General features: G+C 37.1%; 1 protein-coding gene across 2 annotated transcripts in view; it reads left to right on the top strand.

Moving 5' to 3' along the window:
- Positions 1–22,409, top strand: part of LOC128548550 (uncharacterized) — a 351,915-nt gene that overhangs the window by 109,453 nt on the left and 220,053 nt on the right. For both annotated transcript variants that reach the window (XM_053523737.1, XM_053523738.1), the window contains exons 6-7: positions 2,495–2,625; positions 20,496–20,659. In XM_053523737.1, the coding sequence (XP_053379712.1) occupies positions 2,495–2,625; positions 20,496–20,659 (295 nt within the window). The remainder of the gene's footprint in view (positions 1–2,494; positions 2,626–20,495; positions 20,660–22,409) is intronic.

Raw genomic sequence — 22,409 nt, forward strand, 5'->3', positions numbered from 1 at the left:
TTGACTCAAACAGTCACAATAACAATATGATGTGTGGAAGACCGAGACCCTCAGCTAAAAGGTCAATGTCACGAGGACCGAAATTAACTTTCTTCTTTGTTAGTACATGTGAATACTTCCCTTTTTAGCTCACCTGAGCACATAGTGCATGGGGTCACTTGTGATTGCTCTACGTCCTCCTCCGTCTGTCTATCATCCGTCAATCCATACTTTTCTTCAGATGACATCTCTGAAACTACAGGTCAGAAATGCATCAAAGGTGGTCAGTAGCATCCTGACATGATCTTCTATCACGTTTGTTAAAATATTTCAGCTTGACCCTTATGGGCCACCAGAGCTATTAATTTTAATAAAACCTTTATATGACTTCTTCTTATGAGCCGCTGGATACATCATGGATGTATCAGACTTGGTCTGTATCATCACCATCATAAGGTTCTCCCATTTTGTTCAAATCGGGTCAGGACCGCTAGAGGTAAAAATAAAAAAACGTAACAATTTCTTTTCATGCACCGCTTGATTGAATTTGATTAAACTTGAGATTTTTAAGTCCTTTCCCAGTTGGGGATACTTGGTCGCTTCTTGGTGGCTGCTAATAAGAGGTAAACATCAAAATACTTAAATGACTTCTCATAAACGGCTTCATGGATCTTCATGAAACTTGCTCTCTGCCATCATTGTAATGTCCTTTCCCGCGTTCGTTCAAATAAAGACAACTGGCCCCTTTTTGGGGCCTCTAGAGCTAAAAGTAGAAATACTTAAAACAATTGCTTCTCACTAGAGGTAAAAATAATTTCACAGCAAATTTTCTTGGATGACCCTTTCCTTTATTCCTTCCAAACATTCCGTTTTGTTAAATATCATGAATACCATGACGGTTTGTGGATATCTTTCTCTAAATGGTTGTTTGGAAAACTTTGAAATCTTTTCCGATGAAAGTTATTTCACAGCATTGTTCCTTGTTACAACATTATTCAGTCTAGATTAGAATGTCAGGTTAGCGGCCTATGACTATCATGGACTTCTTGTATTATTAAAGATATCAGACATAATCAATTCCTCAGTGTAGCTACAGCACTGAGGGGCCACTCTATCTGTTTGGAAAATTGCTTCCCAGATATTCGTATATTACTAAGTTGGCAGAAATGATCCTTGGGTATACTTCTACCTAGGATTGTCCTCCAAAATACTAAAAACCAAGGACGCCATTTACTGAACTTATTTATATAGAAGACATTTTGAAAATCATTTCGTCTGGAAGTGTTCAGCTTCAGAATAATTTCACTTTCAATCATTCCTTTGGTGACCCTCTGCCAAAATAGTACAATAATGTTTTTATTAAACCACAGCCCAGATAAAACATGTTTAAGACGTGAGATTCAGTGACCGATCTAGGGCTGCCTTGTTGTCCTTCGAAGAAAAAAAGGGAGACATAGAAATAGGCTGCGTCCTTCCGTTCATCTGTCCTTCCGTCCTTCCTTCCGTCCTTCACACTTCGTGTCCGGTCCATGACTCTGCCATCCATGAAGGGATTTTGAAATAACTTGGCATAAGTGTTCACCATAATGAGACGACGTGTCATGTGCAAGACCCAGACCCCTAGCTCCAAGGTCAAGGTCACACTTAGATGTAAAACGTTAACAGGGTCTGTTTCGTGTCCGGTCTATAACTCTGCCATCCGTAAAGGGATTTTCAAATAACTAGGCATAAATGTTTACCATAATAAGATGACGTGTCACGCGCAAGATTCAGACCCTTAGCTCTAAGATCAAGGTCACATTTAGAGGTCAAAGATCAGATACAAGAATGATTTTTTCTGGAGCATTTCTTCTTCATGCATGGAGGGATTTGATGTAATTTGGCACAATTTTTCACAATCATAAGACGGAGTGTCATGCGAAAGAACCAGGTCCCTAATTTAGAATAACTTCCCTTTGTTGGTACTATAAATAGTTTATATTGTAACTTTTTTATTACTGGCCGTAGGGAAAAATCGAGACCACTTTTCTATAGAACAACATGCATTTTACATCCAATTTGTAGGTGTATTTTGACCTATTGCTACCTGGTAAGGGTTATTGTGTGGATTTTTTTTCAAGATTAACTTCCCTTTTTATGACTATAAATAACTTATATTGTAAGTTTTTATAACTGACTGTATCAAGACCACTTCTCTGTGGAACAACATAGATGTTACTTTCAAATTTAAGATGTATTTGAAGTAAGGAGATTTTTATGGTCTTAGAAAAACAAAACTGGATATGTCATTGTTTTGGCTTACTGTCTACCAAACTAATACAGAATATGTTTTACTGTAACATCTACATGACGGGCATAATATTGTGACACTCTGTCTCTCTTGTTATTTTTTGTTCATGCCAAGATGCAAAATTGGTATACAGTATGTTTTGCGAAAAATGTCCTTAGGCTGGGGACGTTGGTAACTTTGTTACAAATTCTTGTCTTAAACATAACATAATGTTTAAATTTTCAGAGACTTGTATTGGAAAGAAGTGAAATATTGAAACTAAATGAGGCTCAGACAATTGAAGTAAAACTAGCATCAGATGAACTTGAGGTCTTCCTGAAATTTCATCACGAAACTGGGAATATCCTGTATTTCAGGTCATGTTCGATACTTATTTATTTCACACATATTACTTGTTGGTAGTGTAAGACAGAACCGACTAAAGTAATCATTTTGTTAGCTCGTCTGATTTTTTAAATAAATCTACGAGGTATTGTCGTCACTTAATCGTCGGCGTCGGCGTCTGTTACATTTTTTGTGCCCCCCCCCCCATCCCATGAGTGGTGGGGGCATATAGATTTGGTCTCGTCCGTGCGTCTGTGCGTCTAGCTCAAAAAGTATTTGATATAAATTGATGAAACCTTACATGAGTCTTTATCATGATATGAACTCGAGCACCTCCTATTTTTCGTCTGACACCGCCCTCTCTTTCCAGAGTTATGGCCCCTGAAATAGTCAAAAATGCACATTTTCTCCTTGTGACACGCCTAGCTCAAAAAGTATTTAATAAGAATTGAGTAAATCTTGCATGAGTCTTTATCATGATATACACTTACGCATCTCCTATTTTTTATGTGGGTCCGCCCCCTATTTCTAGAGTTATTGCCCCTGAAATAGTTAAAAATGCACATTTTCACAACGTTACGCGTTTAACTCAAACAGTATTTCATATAAATGGATGAAACCTTGCACGAGTCTTTATCGTGATATGAATATGAACATCTCCTATTTTTTGTCTGCCTTCGCCCCCTATTTCCGGAGTTATTTCCCCTGAAATAGTTCAAAATGCACATTTTCACCTTGTGATGCATCTGGCTCAAAAAGTGTATGATATAAATGGATGAAAACTTGCATGAGTCTTTAACATGATATACACTTGCGCACCTTTTATTTTTTGGCAGACTCCATCCCCTATTTTTAAAGTTATGGCCCCTGACATAGTCAAAAATGCACATTTTCACCTAATAATGTGCCTAGCTCAAAAATACTTGATGCAAATTCATTAAACCTTGCTTGAGTCTTTATCATGATGTGACCTTGCACACTTGGCATTATTCTTTAGAATTTTATTGCTTATTATAGAGTTACGGCCCTTGAAATAGCCAAAATAGTGGATTTTTTGTTTGTGATGCTCATAGCTCAAAAAGTATATTGCCTAGAATGCATGATCCTTTTCATAAGATGTTAGTTTAGGCTAATAACCCCCTTAAGACAAACATTTGAATTATTGCCCCTTATTTGTGACAAATGTACCAGTGGGGGCACACCCTGTATCCTACAGACACATTCTAGTTGTTTACAGCTTTGAAACTTTGTTTACTTGTTTATCATCATTAGGTGACTGTATAGGCCAAGAATCATTACTCTGATATGCATTTTATCAAAATTATGGCACTTTTTGTACTTAGAAAATGTGAGTTTCTAGGTTCTTTTTGTTTATGTTCATCTTTTCTCAAAAACTAAAAGAGCTACAGCTTTGAAACACTTGCACTCTTATTTATCATAATTAGATGACTATGTAGGCTAAGAACCATACCATATCTCTGTTATGTATTTTGCCAAAATTATAGCCCTTTTTGTACTTAAAAAAATTTCTTGAAACGTTTCTTGATGAAAATTTTTGTTTAGGTCCACTGTTTTTTCAAAAACTTTACAAGCTACAGCTTTGAAACTTTGCACTTCTTTATCATTATTAGGTGACAATGTAGGCCAAGAATCATAACTCTAACCTACGTTTGTTCAGAATTATGGCCCGTTTTGTACTTGAAAATTCTGAACTACTGGGTTGGATAGAGATATTAGGCCCCCATATCCCCAAATAAAAGTTCATTATAACTAGATTATCCAGAGACTGATTGAAAGCTATTCTACTCACTTGCGCGTCAGACTCGGCGGAATGAATGGGCTCCATGATCCCAAACGAAGATGCAACAACACTGAGTCCGAGGAGACTTTTTACAGCCGTCAAACAGCACATACAGATTGCTATCATGATAGTTGATAAAATCTGAAAGAAATTCGTTTGTGACCAAACAGACTTTCTTGAAATGGATTTAAAATTTAGATCATACTTAAGTTATGTTGGAAAATATGAATAAGGTCATATACCGAACGTACAGTCCCCGGCTCACGAACTTTTCCAAGCTTTTAAAACATCGGATTTATGGAGTTTAATATAATTGTGAGTAAACTTTTATAATTTTTATACTTTCATCCATTAATTTATTTAAACCAGATGATTTGGTTTTGAGTAATATTGCAACACTGCTAACACCTTATTGATGTTAAAGGAATTTATGTTAGCAGAGGTGAGAAAAATACATAACGCATCGAAATGATTTCTTTCGTCAACATATTGCGATCGATAATTGCCCAAAGTTCATTTGTTTTAATTCCAAATTATTGAAATTAAAATGTTGGATCTAACAGATTTATACATAATTACAGAAACAATATATGGGTAAGATGGATGAACAGAATGTTTGGCTGGAGACCTTTCTAATGAGATATTATGAAATGTGTTATGTGAACTGAGTTATAAGAAAACTTTATTGATTGCAGAAAATTCTGATTATAGTATAAGAACTGTGATTTGGGAATATATAGTTCCCCTGATATGGCCTAAATACATTTTCTTTTATTTATGATAAAATCCAGCAATAAAGTGATATCATTATTCAAAATACACATGATTTATTATTAACTAAAGGTGCCTGAATGCATTTTCTTTTATTTTTAGCTCACCTGAAACGAAGCTTTAGGGTGAGCTATTAGTACAGCGTTGATGGTCAAGCGTCCGTTGTGCGTCGTACGTCGTCTATATTTTTACTTAAACATCTTCTTCTCTGAAACTACTGGTCAGAATAACACCAAATTTGGTCTGTAGCATTCTTGTGATGTGATGTAAAAAGTAGGCATTTGGTCCTTTTAAGGGGCCGCTACAGCTAAAAATATGAAAACCTTTAAACCAATTCTTCTCATGAACCGTTTGATGGATCTTCATAAAACTTGGTCTGTAGCATTATTATATGGTCTTCTTTCAAATTTGTTCAAATGGGGGTAATTGGCCCTTTTTAGGGGCCGCTAGAACTAAAAATAGAAAACATTTAAATGGATTTTTCTCTTGAACTGCTTGATGGGTCTTTATCAAACTTAGTCTGTTGCATCATTATTGTCATCTCCCAAGTTTATTCAAAATGAGGCACTTGGTCTCTTTTAGGGGCCGCTAGAGCTAAAAATAGATAAACCTTGAAACGTTTTCTTCTCATGAACCGCTTGATTATACTTGGTCTGTAGCATTCTTACAAAATCCTCTCCCAAGTTTGTTCAAATGGTGACACTTGGCCCCTTTAGGGGAAACTAGAGATAAAAATAGAAATACATTTAAACGACTTCTTAACATGAACAGCTGGATTAATCTTCATCAAACTTAGTATTTAGCATTATTATATAGTGCTCTATCAAATTTTTTCAAATGGGGGCACTTTGCCTCTTTTGGGGGCTGCTAGAGCTAAAAATAGAAATACATTTAAACGACTTTTTCTTATGAACCGCTTGATGAATCTTCATAAAACTTTATCTGTAGCATTGTTACATGGTCCTCTCCAAAATTTGTTCAAATGGGGGCACTTGGCCCGTTTTAGGGGAAACTAGAGATAAAAATAGAAATACATTTAAACGACTTCTTAACATGAACAGCTGGATTGATCTTCATTAAACTTAGCCTTTAGCATTATTATATAGTCCTCTATCAAATTTGTTCAAATGGGGGCACTTTGCCTCTTTTAGGGGCTGCTAGAGCTAAAAAAAGAAATATATTTAAACGCCTTTTTCTTATGAACCGCTTGATGAATCTTCATAAAACTTTATCTGTAGCATTGTTACATGGTCCTCTCCCAAATTAGTTCAAATGGGGGCACTTGGCCCCTTTCAGGGGCTGCAGAGCCAAAAATGAAAAACTTTAAACCTTTCTTATCAGAACGCTTGGATCTTCATCAAACTTGTATGTAGATAAATATTGGTCCTTTCTCGGGTTGTTTCTATTAGGGGCCGCTAGAGCTAAAAATAGAAATACTTTTAAAAGTTTTTTTTTTAATTTAAATATAAAAAAATCTTTTTTAAAGTGCTTTGTCACAAGCACGATCTAATTAGATCAAAGTCTGCCTCAGGTGAGCCACTTAGGCCCACTTAGGCCTCTTGTTAATATAAATCCAGCGATAATTAGATGATTTGAAATAAGGCACTGTATCAATCGGGAATCGTTACAGTCCATCAACTTGCCCAGAAATATGCGTTTGTATCAATTTAAAGGTACATTTTGGAATAAAAATAACAATACTGCCCGTATCTGTACTAATGTGCAAGACGTTGTGGTTCACACAAGTTATGTGGACGCTTATTACGCACAAGGAAAAGGCGTATTCTTTCAGAAAATCCGAAGTCAGATGCTCTGTGCATGTGCTGGAAGGACACATTTTATACGCCTGGCGTATTATTTGAACACCCGTGGCGGTGGGCGGTCTGCGTCCAAAGTATGTCCACTCTCTAAGTCAAACAGTTTTTATCCAATCTTCACCAAACTTGCTGACAATGCTTGTGGGCATAAAATCTCGGCTAAGTTTGATAATCACCTAAATCGCTCTAGGCACTCTTGGATTATGGCCCGTGAATTACTCGAAAAATTGCGAATTTAGCCTTGTCCGCACTCTAAGTCGAATAGTTTTCATTCGATCTTCACCAAACTTGCTGACAATGTTTGTGGGCATAATATCTCGGGCAAGTTTGATAACCACCTAAATCGCCCCAGACACTCTTGGATTATGGCCCTTGAATTACTCGAAAAACTGCGAATTTGGTCTTGTCCGAACTCTAAGTCGAACAGTATTCATCCGATCTTCACCAAACGTGCTACCAATGTTTGTGGGCATAAAATCTCTGGCAATTTTGATAACCACTTAAATCACCCCAGGTACACTTGGATTATGGCCCTTAAATTAGGCCAAGTTCGATGACGTGCGTATTTTGTGACAGTCTGAAACTGTTGTTTTAATACGATAGTATATCTCATTTGGTATATATATCGCATGCTACCGTGGAGGGATCGATCCTATTTTCGAGACGAAAATCGGTAGGATCGATTCCCTATTATTGTAATAAAACTTGATTTTTTTAAAAATAAAAATACTTATGTATCTTATCACTTGTATCTTATCACTTTTTAAGTCCTAACTTAATCAGGCTTTCTAAACCCGTTATAAAGGTGAGAATTGGTTTGCTATAAAGTTGAAAAATATCACATGCAATATATGTACTGTACAGTAGCTATACAGTAGCTTATTATGATAAACAGAGGCCAGTCTATCAATGGTCAAGTCTTGTATATTGGCCCTTACCGCCAATACGCAGACCGCATCATCCCCATAGGCCACATACCTCGCATACCAGAATCAGTGTCTTTAAATGCAATTTTTTTGGGTTACTAATATTAGACTAAAGTTGGTAGATCTAAATTTCATAAGTTCGTCACAGTGCTCTGTTATTCAAATAATTGCTATTTTTCAAATCAGTTAGTTGAAATTTATAACTTTAATCCCAGTCTTCTTTAGATTAATTTAAATACTAATAAGATTTTACGAGGAAAAGAAACAATATTGAAATGTACATGGGGTCTGCTAGCCCGCACACACATCAATATCCAAACGTGGGTTCTTCTCAAACACACATGGGGGAAAATAGGGACATAATAGGGAGTAAATTACACGGACACTGTTTATTTATATGTGTCCGTGTAATTTACTCCCTATTATCTCCCTATTTTCCTCCACGTGTGTTTGAGAAGAACCCACGTTTGGATATTGATGTTTGCGCAAGCTAGCAGACCCCGTGTAAGTTTAAACTGGTGTCAGAAGTGGGATAATTTTGTATGATAGACAGACCTGCTTTCACTTTTCCAGGAAAACAAGAGGGAGACAGAGACACAGCATATTTCATTACTGATCAACACTTTATTTAATTTGCTGTTTAACAGCGTCTTCAGTTACAGAATTTCCATTGTGTACCAGGTACTGACCATTCAATCAAACAAGTAACAGTGTTGATTGATTCTGCCATTAGAGCCTTATTTGAATGCCTTTTGCTGACTGCATTCCGGAGTGATCAACCTGAAAGCAGAAAGGAACAGACATTGTTCATTATCCTTTATTTATATTATAATCATTTTAAAACATACTATCCATTCTAGATATACCATTATCTAGTACATGTATATCCGTATTGTACCAAATACTGTCAGTTATATCCAAATGACAGACAACCACGTTGGTGCGGACATTCACACAGTTAGTGACCATGACAAAGATGACCCATCATCTACAATCTCTGATTATTTGAGACTAACATCTCCGACACAAATTGACGACATGTCGCGATCAGAAACTAAAATGCTTGACATGCTGCGATTCAAATGAAGGGTGTTCTCACATCTACTGGTGGAGATTTTGACGAAAGAATCAAGAATATTGAGCCTCGGAAAGAACAAAATGTCTTATATCATTCAGAGTCTGTAGTAATCGGAAAACCGAAATTTGGTGTCCAAGTCAACGAGTGACTCTGCCTTGCCAGTTGTAAGAAGGTTGGTATCAGTACAAAACTTAAAACCAGAGTAAGACAAAAAGGGGAGACAATTTCACAGTTGTCTCAAGATATACATGTATACAGACTTACTAGGAACACATATAACAGTGCCTCTGGCCATAACCTTAGATCATTTTATTGATGCAATAACTGACTTAGGTATCAAGTTATGTTTAAAGAAATAACTCCTAAAACCTTATTACAAAAATGTATATGTAGAACAATTAACTATGAGACTAGAGGCCGTAAACACTGCAGACCAACAGAGAAATAACTTAGTAGCAGATGTTACCGAGAATGATCCATCTCATGATAGTAATGTTAAGATTCTTGATACTATATGCAAGTCATTTGAATTAAGAGAAACAAAAAAATCTGACACTGGGTCACAAAAGAATCATTACCTGACATCGAGAGAAAACATTTCAAGACATGGGTACACAAGTAGCCATGTAAATAGTGTTAAAAATACTAAGGCCAATTTGACACAATGCTTAGCACAAAATATTTCATGAAATGCCAATAAGTCGACAATAGATCTAGGCTGATACAGATACCAGGGCAACCAATCAAAATGATAATTGAGGCTGATAGTTACCATGGATGTTAAATAAACTGTAGATTTCTAACAAGAAAACTTGCAGCCTTACATGACACATGCTCAGATGTTAGCACACTGAAGACATCTGAGTTTTAACTTACAATATAAAACTCTAAACCACCATTACATCCTATAAATATAAAACTGATTACTGCTATCGGTGAAACATCATAATTTTACTGAATAATGAAGATAACCATAGACACAAGATATAATGTCCTTGAACATCCTTAAATCCTACGTAGAGGTAATTTAGAACTAAACTGACTATATGGAATTCCAAAAACACCGCTCCCTGTTACAAGTCAACCCTTTACATTGATAAGTTTCAGGTGAACCCCCTCTCGCTCCTATTTGAACATCAGTCTAACCAACTGCTTCTTCATGTGGTGGACAATTTAACTTACCCGCTCCCTGCTGCACTGAAAGACGTGCCTCAGATGGACACCACTGTTCCTCTGCTTGCACATCAGAGTGGTCCTTTACCGGAATAATGACTAACCTGGAGGTTTCTTTAACGTAACTTGGAGAACCTCACCCTAGAACAAATCCAGAAATAGAATAGATGACCGTTACATGTATGTAACACACTTTTTAACATCAGTAATAGCCTGAAACATTATGACATATGTCATTTAATGGACAACTTTATACTCCTAGGGTGATGAACTTGACATAGAAATATTAACAAAACAGTGCAATGTTTTGTATTCCACTTTCTATAAAATAGAAGTGATGCCACAAATTAGTGTGATGCCACAAATTAATTTGAAGCCACATTTGTAACCCAAATGTGAAGTAAGGGTATACCATGAGGGTACCTAGTTATTGGCCATTAATAAATTATTATTATATTTATTGTAGCTACCATAATCGATATGACTTATTTTGCCGGCCATGTGCATAATGTTGATTATTTATGAATAATTTTGTAAATATTACACACAATGACTATGCAATACACCGCTGCGAGTGTTAGGTTGAGGACGAAATGAACTATACTTCTGTTTAGATGAGCTTAGTTTATACCGCTTCTCCAGATGGCCAATCGGCTAATACATTCAAGCTCTCTATTCTATGTAAATACATGTATTAAAATGTTGTATGAATGAAACTTTAGCGCTAAAATTTTGTATGAATGAAAAACTGTTTATGAGTAAAAATTTCAACTTTCCTAAAAGTGCTGTATTAATGAATAATGTACATTTGATCCATTATTAAAATACCATTTTGGGTATGAGATTTTAATTACCAGATTATATGCCATCAGAAATGTATTACCTGATTGATATATTTGTGGAAATTGCATGTGATAGTCTATCAAATAATTATTCATCCTTAGCTCAGTTAAGCTGCGGAATTACAAGTTACCTCATGAATACCATAAACGTAATGAAAGACCAGTCATTACCGATAATCAAGTACCTCCTTGGACAGACGCTTGTTCTCCAGTTAGCAAAGTGTTATTACAAACCATTTTGATTAGACTATGAGTAAAATGATAAACCAGTTATACTTACTGTACAAATGTTTACATCATCTCCTATTCAGGGGCTGAATATCCATGTGGAAGGAGTACAATGTAACGATCTAACCGTTACCATTTTAACTCTGTATATAATATGTATCTTAAATGTAGTAAGCTATAAATTTTCGCGCATTATATCCTTAAGCCGAAGCCGATGTTCATGGAAAGTTAGTCGTTTCTCGTTTACTTGCTAATAATATCTCACATAGTCTACGCCTGAGTCACCGAAATACTATTGTCATCTGTTGTCAACCACCAATGAAATTTCCGGCGAGCGCTAACTTTCTATTGCATGAGCTTGGCAATGACATCATTTACTAAATGGCAATTCTGCCATGACAACCCTGCCAAGCTAGGCACAGTATGCCAATATAGCCAGACTTCATGACGATGTCATCTATCAGATTGTGACTCCATGACGACCCTGCCAAGATAGGGACCGTATGCCAATATAGCCAGACTTGATAATGATGTCATCTACCAGATGATGACTCCATGACAACCCTGCCAAGCTAGCCACCATATGCCAATATAGCCAGACTTGATAATGATGTCATCTACCAGATGGTGACACCATGACAACCCTGCCAAGCTAGGCACTGTATGCCAGTATAGCCAGACTTGATGATGATGTCATCTACCAGATGGTGACTCCATAACAACCCTGCCAAGCTAGCCACCGTATGCCAATACAGCCATACCTGATGATAATGTCGTCTGCCAGATGGTGACTCCATGACAACCCTGCCAAGCTAGGCACCGTGTGCCAATCCAAGACGATAAATACTTGGCAGACCTTGGCAGTTTTATCAGTACCTGGTAAGAACTCACAGTGGCCACTTCGTTACACTACACACACATCTAAGTATGCAAAAATTCCTTATGAATGTTTTCCAGCTACCTAGATGGTACAGTAGAGCCACGTATGATTGGCAGAGTTTGGCTGAGACGGATATGAAACTATAAATTCCCTTAATAAACTACATTTCTCCTGTCCAGATATAACATATAACATTCACAAGCCAAGAATAAAGTACTATTTCATATTTCCCCATACACCAGGTACCCTGAATAAACTGATTACTATTTACTATACTACTAATACCAGACTACCATTATTTAGACTTAACACAGATTCCCTTCAACTATACAGTTTAACTATAATCATCCATCCGAGAGCCAGAATCATCAACCAGATTTCCTGACAAGACCTATAGGCAAGACCTGACACCGTTTTTGTCAGCCCTATAATATTATCAAGGCAAGACGTGGCACTGTTTTTGTCAAGCCTTTCTATACTCCTTAAAATTTTCTGAACTACATCTAGATGAGGAAGTTTTGACCGACGTAGGCGAGCATTCCTGACCAGAGGTAGACGAGGAGCCAGGGCCATAACACTGATAAACCATTTCAACTATATTGTTTGTGAAATGACATATAAATAAATTATTGTGTTTTAACTTTATTTCAGGTGTCCGTACAGTTTACTCCCAATCATCTCCCTATTTTTCCCACGTGTGTTTGAGAAGAACCCACGTTTGGATATTGATGTGTGCGCGGGCTTGCAGACCCAGTGTACGTTTCAATATGTCAAATGCTAAAATGTTTTCTGTCCGTCACGGCCTTTAAAGTTGCTATAACATTTTGTCTATTATTAATAGTTGTTAGATACTTTGTACAACGCTTTTCCATGTGTTTTTACATTTAGCTCACTTGAGCCAAAGGCTCGAGGTGAGCTTTTGTGACCGCTCGATGTCCGTCATGCGTCGTCCATCGTGCGTCAACATTTTCTAAAAATCTAAAAATCTTCTTCTTGAAAATCACTGGGCATTGTTTCACCAAACTTCACAGGAGTGATCTTTGGGTGGCCCCTTTCAAAACTGCCCAAAAAGTTAAAATCCATGCAGAACTCTGGTTGCCATGACAACCGAAAGGAAAAACGTTAAAAATCTTTTTGTCTAAAACCGCAAGGCAAAGAGCCATGATATTTGGCATGTGACACTATCTAATGATCCTCTATGAAAATTGTTCAAATTTTGCCCCTGGTTTGAAAAGAGGCCCCGTCCCGGGGATCGCAAATGAGCAGAATCAATCAAACCGAGTCTGCAATTTCTACTGTTTGCCATGTTCTCGGGGTTTCCGAGGGATCTACTTTCCAGATTTTATTTACATAGACATATATAGGATAAATCTTTAAAAATCTTTATGTCTGAAACCACAAGACCTAGGCCTTTGATATTGGGTATGTAGCATTGCCCTGTGGTCCTCAAAGATTGTTCAAATTGTGTCCCTATGGTGAAAAGAGGCCCCGCCCCGGGGGGTCCCAAGTTTTACGTAGACTTATACGGGAAAAAACTTTAAAAATCGTCTTGTCTGAAACCACAAGACCTAAGCTTTTGATATTTAGTATGTTGCATTGCCTGTTGAAAAGAGACCACATCCATAGGGTCTCAAGTTTTACATAGAATTATATAGAAAAAAATCCTTTAAAAATCTTCATGTCTGAAACTGCAAGGCATAGACCTTTGATATTTGGTATGTTGCATTGCCTAGTGTTCCTCTACCAAAATAATTCAAATTATGCCCCTAAGATGAAAAGAGGCCCTGCTGTAGGGGTCCAAATTTTATACAGACATATAAGAAAAAAATCATCTTGTCTGAAAGTTCAAGGCCTTGGCCTTTGGTAGTTGTAATGTAGTATTGCCCAGTGGATGTCTAACAAGATTGTTCAAACTATGCCCCTAGGGTGAAAAGAAACCCCACCCTAGGGGTTACTTTTATATGAGTTATATAGGAAAAATACTTTAAAAAGTATCAGATCATATTTCCTTGACTGTTTAATTATAATTACTTAATGACCCGAAGCGATTAGGGGTCACCTGACTATGAACTTAACCTACTGACCTACTTTCTTGTTTTTAAGATGCAGCCTTAAAATTTGGACAACAGTTTTGTACACCGATCTTAAGACCATGAGTGTGACCTACTGACCTACTTTTTTAATATTTTAGCATCAGTTTGACATTTGAAACATGTAGCGCATATGACTCAGGTGAGCGATCCAGGGTCATAATGACCCTCTTGTTAGACATGTGTGACGGAGGTCGGAGGACGGAAAGCGGACATCGGAGTACGGCGTAAATATAGGGGTTGTCTCAAAATAATATTGACATACCACTATAAAGTATAAAAGGGATTTGCTCTCAGGTTAATTTCATTTATACAATAAAGTGATATATAGTATGATTTCCCCTAATGAGTTTAGAGAGTGACTTTTTAATTCTGTATTCGCTTCTGCTCGTTGTTAGTCTGCTCTGGTTGTGCAAGTTCATCATCATTTTGGGTTGCATATCATTGCAGTTTGCACTCACAAATGGCAAATTCGAATTTGTGGCTGCAGCGTGAAGTCGATCTACAGGGTGGCTATATCCGTCACGAGACCGATCTGCAGGACAACATTCCTCACAAGGTTGATCTGCAGAACGGCTATACAAGTTACAAGGCCGATCTGCAGAACAATTACATCTCTCACAACTTCACAAGGCCGATCTGCAGAACGACTACATCTCTTACAAGGCCGATCTGCAGAACAACTACATCCCTCACAAGGCCGATCTGCAGAACAACTACATCCCCCACAAGGCCGATCTGCAGAACAACTACATCCCTCACAAGGCCGATCTCAAACAACTACATCCCTCACAAGGCCGATCTGCAGAACAACTACATCCCTCACAAGGCCGATCTGCAGAACAACTACATCCCTCACAAGGCCGATCTGCAGAACGGCTACATTTCTCGTAAAGCCGATCTGCAGAACGGCTACATCCCTGAAAAGACCGATGTAAAGAAAGGCTCTTAATGTCAAGAAGTCGATTGGAAGATGCTAAGTGTGGTTTTAAATGCATCAAAATATCTTCCTGATCATACGGACGCAGTCGTTAGGCTAAATAAAAGACACTTTGATAGCAGCGTTTCTGAAAGAATAATTTTAATTTGTCTATAATCTATTCGAACATTTGACATCGGAAGTTTAGAGGGGGATATCACCAATTCATTCTAAAATCATTCATACTGAATATGTCATATCACGTTTATCTAGAGGATTTTAAAAATATGTCTTGCTGTCATGCGTCGGCGTCCGCGTACGTGTCCCGATGTAAGTTATATAAATGCGATTCTATTGTGTTTTTTTCGTCTGCTATTGGAGACTGAAAACTCGGAATATAATAGCCGAAACATGTTTAGTGGTATATTTCCAAAGCATTGTTTTCAGTTATTTTAAGTAATTTGTGAATCTAAAAAAAACTATTTTGAAATAGTGAATATTCTGCATAATGCAGAAAGCCAAACCTGTACATTTACACTTTCTTTTTCTATTCGTGTTTCGGCTCACATCATATCCTTCTTACAACGTTCTTTCTGTGTGATTAAATGTCAGTAGTTGTACTGTTAAAGAACAAATACAAAGACAGAAGCTAACACCAACACCAACACATTATTTGTAGTGGCATTCTCATCATGAATGGTAAACTTACGGTAACTTTCAAAATTTAAATGTATGTATGTGCAACTGATGGGACAAGTCATGAAATATGTCGACCGTGTTTTCCGTGAAGGGTGATAAGACTTATCGTAATCGAAATCCAGTAATGACACCATATTTAGCCACTCGTTGACATACATATGATATCCTGAACTCGTTATGAGATCCCTAAAGAACAGTTGCCCACAGGGATCCTTACCGGAGTATAATTCTCCTGTGTGTCCGAACAATCCCGAAACACACAGACACGCCATAACCACCATCACCCCCCCCCCCCCCACACACACACACACAAACACACACCTCAGCAGTAGCACCAGACAGATTGAAGGGTCCGATATGTCGAATATGTAAACTTAAAAATGGCTATTGAAATGTTCATACAACAGCTTTATTTATAATGTTAATATCTTTGAGAGAACACCTATATTTACTCCGATTTCCGATGTCCGCTCTCCGATTTCCGACCTCCGTCACACATGTCTATTAATACTTATCATGCTTAAGCTCTGTTTCATTTCTTTTGTATATGCAAATTTCACAGTAAAGTACACTGACGAGATATGAAAACGCAACAAACATTTGCCTGAATATCTTTTTTATTACAAGAAGTATCACCTTAAACTTTTCAACACAACACATCTCGATACTCTCTACCCATAGTGTTCAAAAGTAATCAGCACAATAGCCCGTAAAATTACCATAGTTTGTACCGCAACTTTTCCTCGTGCGCTCCGTGCAAATTTACCATGTGGTCATTTTGTTTTAAATTTCATTTGAAAACCGGCATAACACACCTACAATTTATAAAATTAATACAATTTTGGATAATTATAAAGTAAAGTGATGCCGCGGTTAAATAACGCAGATTGAAATTGGATTTTAGGACTTTTAGAAACTGGAATTACGCAAACAGTGGTCGCTAGACGTTTTAACGTCAACAGATCGACAATTTCGCGGTTGCTTCAGCGATACAATCGTACTGGCTCCGTGTTGGACCATCCGCGACCAGGGGCAACGCCAGGAACGACGCCACGTCAGGATGTTTACATTCGTCAACATCATCTACTAACCGTAAACTTACAGCGACATCAACTGCGAACATAGTCGTTCGGACAAGGGGTCGACCAATCCATCGAAACACAATGACTAAACAATTACGTAATTACGGGATACGGTGCCGGCGGCCAGCGAATGTTCCCATACTCACTGTACGTTATCGACGTCAATGACTCCAGTGGGCACGTGCCAACATTAACAACGTGAATTGGAATAGAGTTTTGTTTTCTGATGAGTGTAGATTCAATTTGTTCAACGCAGACGGAAGGATACGTGTGTACCGTTGCCGTAATGAACGTTTTGCAGATAATTGTGTTGTGGAGCATGAGCGTTACGGCGGTGGCAGTGTTATGGTTCTGGCGCTATCAACAGTAACTGTAAGTCAGAGCTAATGATATACAATGGTTATTTGAACGCGCAGAGTTATATAAATCAGACTGTCACGCCCGTTGTCCTGCCGATATTCCAGATAATCCAGCAACGTAACCAGCTTTCGTTCATGCAAGCTAACGCTCCTCCCCACAGAGCCAGAGTGACAATGAACTGAACAATAACAAAATTCTTGTGTTGCCGTGGCCGGCTCTATCATCTGACTGTTACCCTATAGAGCATCTGTGTGATGAGTTAAAACGTCGAATACGTCAACGTCCTACCCCTCCAACAAACGTACAAGAGTTAACGAATGTACTGATTTATGAGTGAGGGCGCATTCCACGTGTCGAGTCTACAGGAATCTGTGTCGCTCAATGCATTCCCGACATCAGGAAGTGACCAGGAATAATGGGGGACATACCCGGTATAAACGTTTAAGCTTACTGATGTGGAATATTGCGCGATTACATAATAATGGAGAATGTTATCATCGTTCTATTTTTCAAATGCATTGTTGATTAGTTGCTGATTAAGTAAATTCCCAGTTTAGGAGTGTTGTTTAATTAGTTTTTCAAAAAAAACTCCCAACGACCATGTTGTTGCGTTTTCATATCTCGTCAGTGTACTATATTTGGAACCGGGTTTCGAGCTTTTAATTTTAACTCAGTGATTGGAATCTGTATTAAAAGTAAAACCAAGTTGAAATATCACTTTCAATAAAATGCTAGACATCGGGGTTATAACCAGCATTTAATTCAGCAAGGAAGAACTATGACACTGGGTTTATTCTCAACTGATCACCTCACTTCAGCTGACGTAATTATTCATTCTCATACATTTGCAAATAAAATACACATTTATTGTTTAACCTTGGTTTTTAGTCTATATTTTGATATTTTTTTGTATCAGTTGTGCGAAAATGTAACAGAAAAAAGTTTTATTTCGCATAATCGCAAAAAATTCTTGTATTTTGACAACTAAATGCAAGCAGTTATCTGACTATTTCTAGTGCCATATAGCTATTTTAAAAAGACACCCGGCAAGAGTATTTTCTAAAATATAACAAATCAAAATAACTTGACCAGTTTTCTTTTTTTTGTGATCTTGTATCTATTTGAAAAGCGGTATGTGTTTAATAAACAACAATGTTGCCAATCCAAATATGTTAGGTTTGCCTTGTTTTTTTTATATTCGAAATCTTAAAGTTTATAATTTGATAATTTATAAGTATGTTATACTTTTCTATGTATAGATACATCTTAACTTTTCGGCTGTTCTATACACTGGGTGAGTGTTGCCTCGCTCACTCGCTTTATTGACTTTTACTTTTAGTTATGTATAATTACTTACAAATGAAATCATTTTCCCGCTTTGAATGAAATCGCCAACCTGATGTCAATCAAGGATTGTCCCACATGCTGTCAAAATCTTTATTATATTCGAGCACAAAAAGAGAATAAATTACATCGTATGTATATAATACCAAAATACATTACAAAGCGCATTGTTTGTATGACAATTCAGTGCAAGTTGTAGGCTTTTACTTTCACGTGCAAAGTTATTAGGATAATTATGAATATGTATAGCAATAAAGTTTTCATTATGAAACCAACCGACAGGAAATGTGTGAAGAAGTCATTTAAAAATCAAATCAAGAATAAAATTCAATTTTGTCAGATATTTTATAAGAAAGCACGATAATTTCGATATATCAACGTCTCGGCCCAGCAGTCTGCGCCTCGTGTTTGATCACAATGTGCAGATAACTCTGCATGTAACCATGGAATGGGAAAAAGATCTATTAAATATTTCACTTCGTTATCCTATATCTTATAATTTTCCGGGTACAAGACAAAATTGTATATTTTAACGCAATCCTTACTGATATTTCATAGCTTCAGTCAACACATCATTACTTGTACATGTATATCTGTATAGAATTTAATCTTTTCAGATACTATCAGATCATGAACATAAAAAAATATTATTGCGAAATCTACAATATTTTATATACCAGTAGACATAAAATATAGCACATTGTGCATTTGTGTCATTACAGAAATAGAAAAGTGTCAAGTGTCAAGTAAGTGTACATGTATCATATTTGACTACATGTATACATAAAATATTAATGGCAATCAACATTATGAAAAGTGGCACTTTTAACAAGTGTGAAACGGGTCAGTTTTCGATTCTCCTACTTCGGTTCTCCAAAACGACATGTGACAAATTCATGTGAAATGCTCTACCTTGAATTTCTGTTTCTTTGTGCGAATTAATATGACATTTATCCTATACAGGCATTAATTGAAATTTACCTGTAAAATCGAAACACATGCGAACGAAAAACAGTACATGTGCAATTAAGAATTAATCTGAAGCATTGGTTAAATAGGAATAAATTTTAATTTGATAAATACTATAAATGAATAGTTAAACAAATAAAATGATAACATTAAATTTATGAACTTGTTCATAAATCATATAATTTGAGACAGTAATCGAGGCAAATATACATGTAACAGTAGTAAACAGTATTTACGTATTTAACCCGCAAAATATACCTGAATTTCGCGGTGATTGTCTATGGTTCATCCCGTTCCATCGCAATGCACCGCGACACGTTGATGTTTTTTTCTCGTGTTTCGTTGCAGGCATTTATTGATAGCTTTTTGCGGTGTTTTTTAAAAGATCATCACGATATTCGTTGTCTTCAGCAGTTGTTGAATGTGAAAAATCATCCATTCAAGGCAAATATTTGTGCCGGTGGTAACGCGCAAAAAGCAACATCCGCCAGCCAGGGACTGTAATTGTTATACTGAATGCTCTAAATTGTTTCCTAAATGAACATTTGCAATAGGTTAATACTTATATTTTGCATTATAAGAAATCCTCATCGATTTCGAAATTGCATTCTTATTCACCAAATTATCTAAGAGTTGACAGTAGCCCCAGTTGGATTTTCAGCTTTCATAGGTGTGTGTGTGTGTGTGTGTGCGCGCGCGTGTGCGCGTGTGTCTTTATTTGCATGTGGTCTTCTAAAACAGGTCAAAACACAAAGCACCTATTCAAACTGAAACGAAATTGGTGGCGTTTATAACATTTGTCTGTTTATATGTGATCATTAGTTCAGGATTTACAGTAAATGTATTTTTGACGAGATGTTATACTGTTCTACACTGAAACTGATCGACAATTTTATTTAATATCTGTCATTCGTATTTTACAGTGAAGAAACCTTGAGAGATCATATTCTGCTAGATCCTCAGTGGCTGATCGATGCATTTAAACTTTTGATATCAGACGAACAATTTATATCAAAGAAAGGAAACAAAATACTTCGCCTGTGGAAGGAATTCAATTCTGAGGCTTATTTACGTAAAGAATTGATAGGTATAAATTGTCTTTTTAAAGAATAATTAAAATAATTTATAATCAATGTCAGTTATTTACTCAAGCATAAATCACATTCAACTTTACTTCAATCGACTCACCGTATTTATTGGTAGAACTATATTTGGAACTGGAAATAATAAAGAAGTTTTCTTACCTACCTAGTGGGGAAAGTATACATTTATCCGAGCACGCGCCGGGGATAGATATTCCTGTCTTTTCCTAGGGAAAAGCCTTGTCTAAAATAGCGCGCACTAAGGTGACGTCACATAGTACTGGTACCATTGTGACGTCATAAACTTTATAAATAATGTCAGGAAATACCCAAACCTATTTGTCTCCACGATCTATTTTGAACATGATAGGCAAGAAAAATGATCTAACATGCCTGCCTGTGTAAGACAGTTGCTTTCCCTACCCGAGAGTGCCCTCGGGACATGGATGGCGCTTTAATGTGTATAATGTGTGTCCGAAGAATAACTTTATAATAATTAAATATATTTACTTTAATCTCGGCATATATGTAGATGACCGGGCATTACAGAGAGGGTTATATATTTGTTTGTTTTGGGTTTAACGCCGTTTTTCAACAGTATTTCAGTCATGTAACGGCGGGCAGTTTATCTAACCAGTGTTCCTGGAATCTGTACCAGTACAAACCTGTTCTCCGCAAGTAACTGCCAACTTTCCCACATGAATCAGAGGTGGAGGACTAATGATTTCAGACACAGTGTCGTTTATCAAATAGTCACGGAGAACATACGCCCCGCCCGAGGATCGAACTCACGACCCCGCGATCCGTAGACCAACGCTCTTACCTACTGAGCTAAGCGGGCGGGGGGTTATATATTGAATACATGCAGTGGTGTAACTGGTCTCAAAATTTTTGATATGCTTTGGCGTAGCTGACCTTTTTCAGTTGTAGCGGAGAGGTGAAGGGGACTGCCTAGGCCTCTGTGGGTCCAGGGGTACCTGTATTTTATCATTTTATGACACATTTGAGCACGTTCTAGATGCAGCATTTGCTCTTTTCAAAGTCCCTTAATATTGCATTTTTAGTGTGTTTAGTTTTTCATTTTCCTGAATTATCTGTAGGCCCAGTCCTGCTGTGCTTAAATAATAGCGGCTACGCCACAGAGTTATGCACATTTAGCCTATAATTTTTTAATGCCTAGCAAACATTTAAATGTGATTTCTGCTACTCCAATACAAAATATAAAACAACATAATAATACATGTAGTAATAATATACCGACTGGTCCAATATATCAGCGGAACAGAACTTCACTAGCTAGTATTAACATTTATGCAGATGTTCTTGGGGCGTCAGTGTTAGTTCTTGGGGGGTCAGTGTTAGTTCTTGGGGCGTCAGTGTTAGTTCTTGGGGTGTCAGTGTTAGTTCTTGGGGCGTCAGTGTTAGTTCTTGGGGCGTCAGTGTTAGTAGTTACTAGTATTTCGGTCGACTTCGGAATAAGTTTAAGACGTGTGGGTGAATTGGTGTTACTTCTGGGGGTGTCAGTGTTAGCTCTTGGGGCGTCAGTGTTAGTCCTTGGGGCGTCAGTGTTAGTTCTGGAGGCACCAGGGTCAGTTCAGGTGTCTGGACTGTAAGAGTTTAGGATGCTGGATTCAGTGGTTTTTGTTTCGAATTAAAGCAAAGATTTTTCTTAAAATGAATTATTATGTCCTACAAAGGGTAAAAAGGCATTTGCACTACAGTTACACTATTCCCATAGAAGTTCGTCTATATCAC

Source organism: Mercenaria mercenaria, chromosome 14, assembly GCF_021730395.1.
Source record: "Mercenaria mercenaria strain notata chromosome 14, MADL_Memer_1, whole genome shotgun sequence".
Lineage (NCBI taxonomy): Eukaryota > Metazoa > Mollusca > Bivalvia > Venerida > Veneridae > Mercenaria > Mercenaria mercenaria.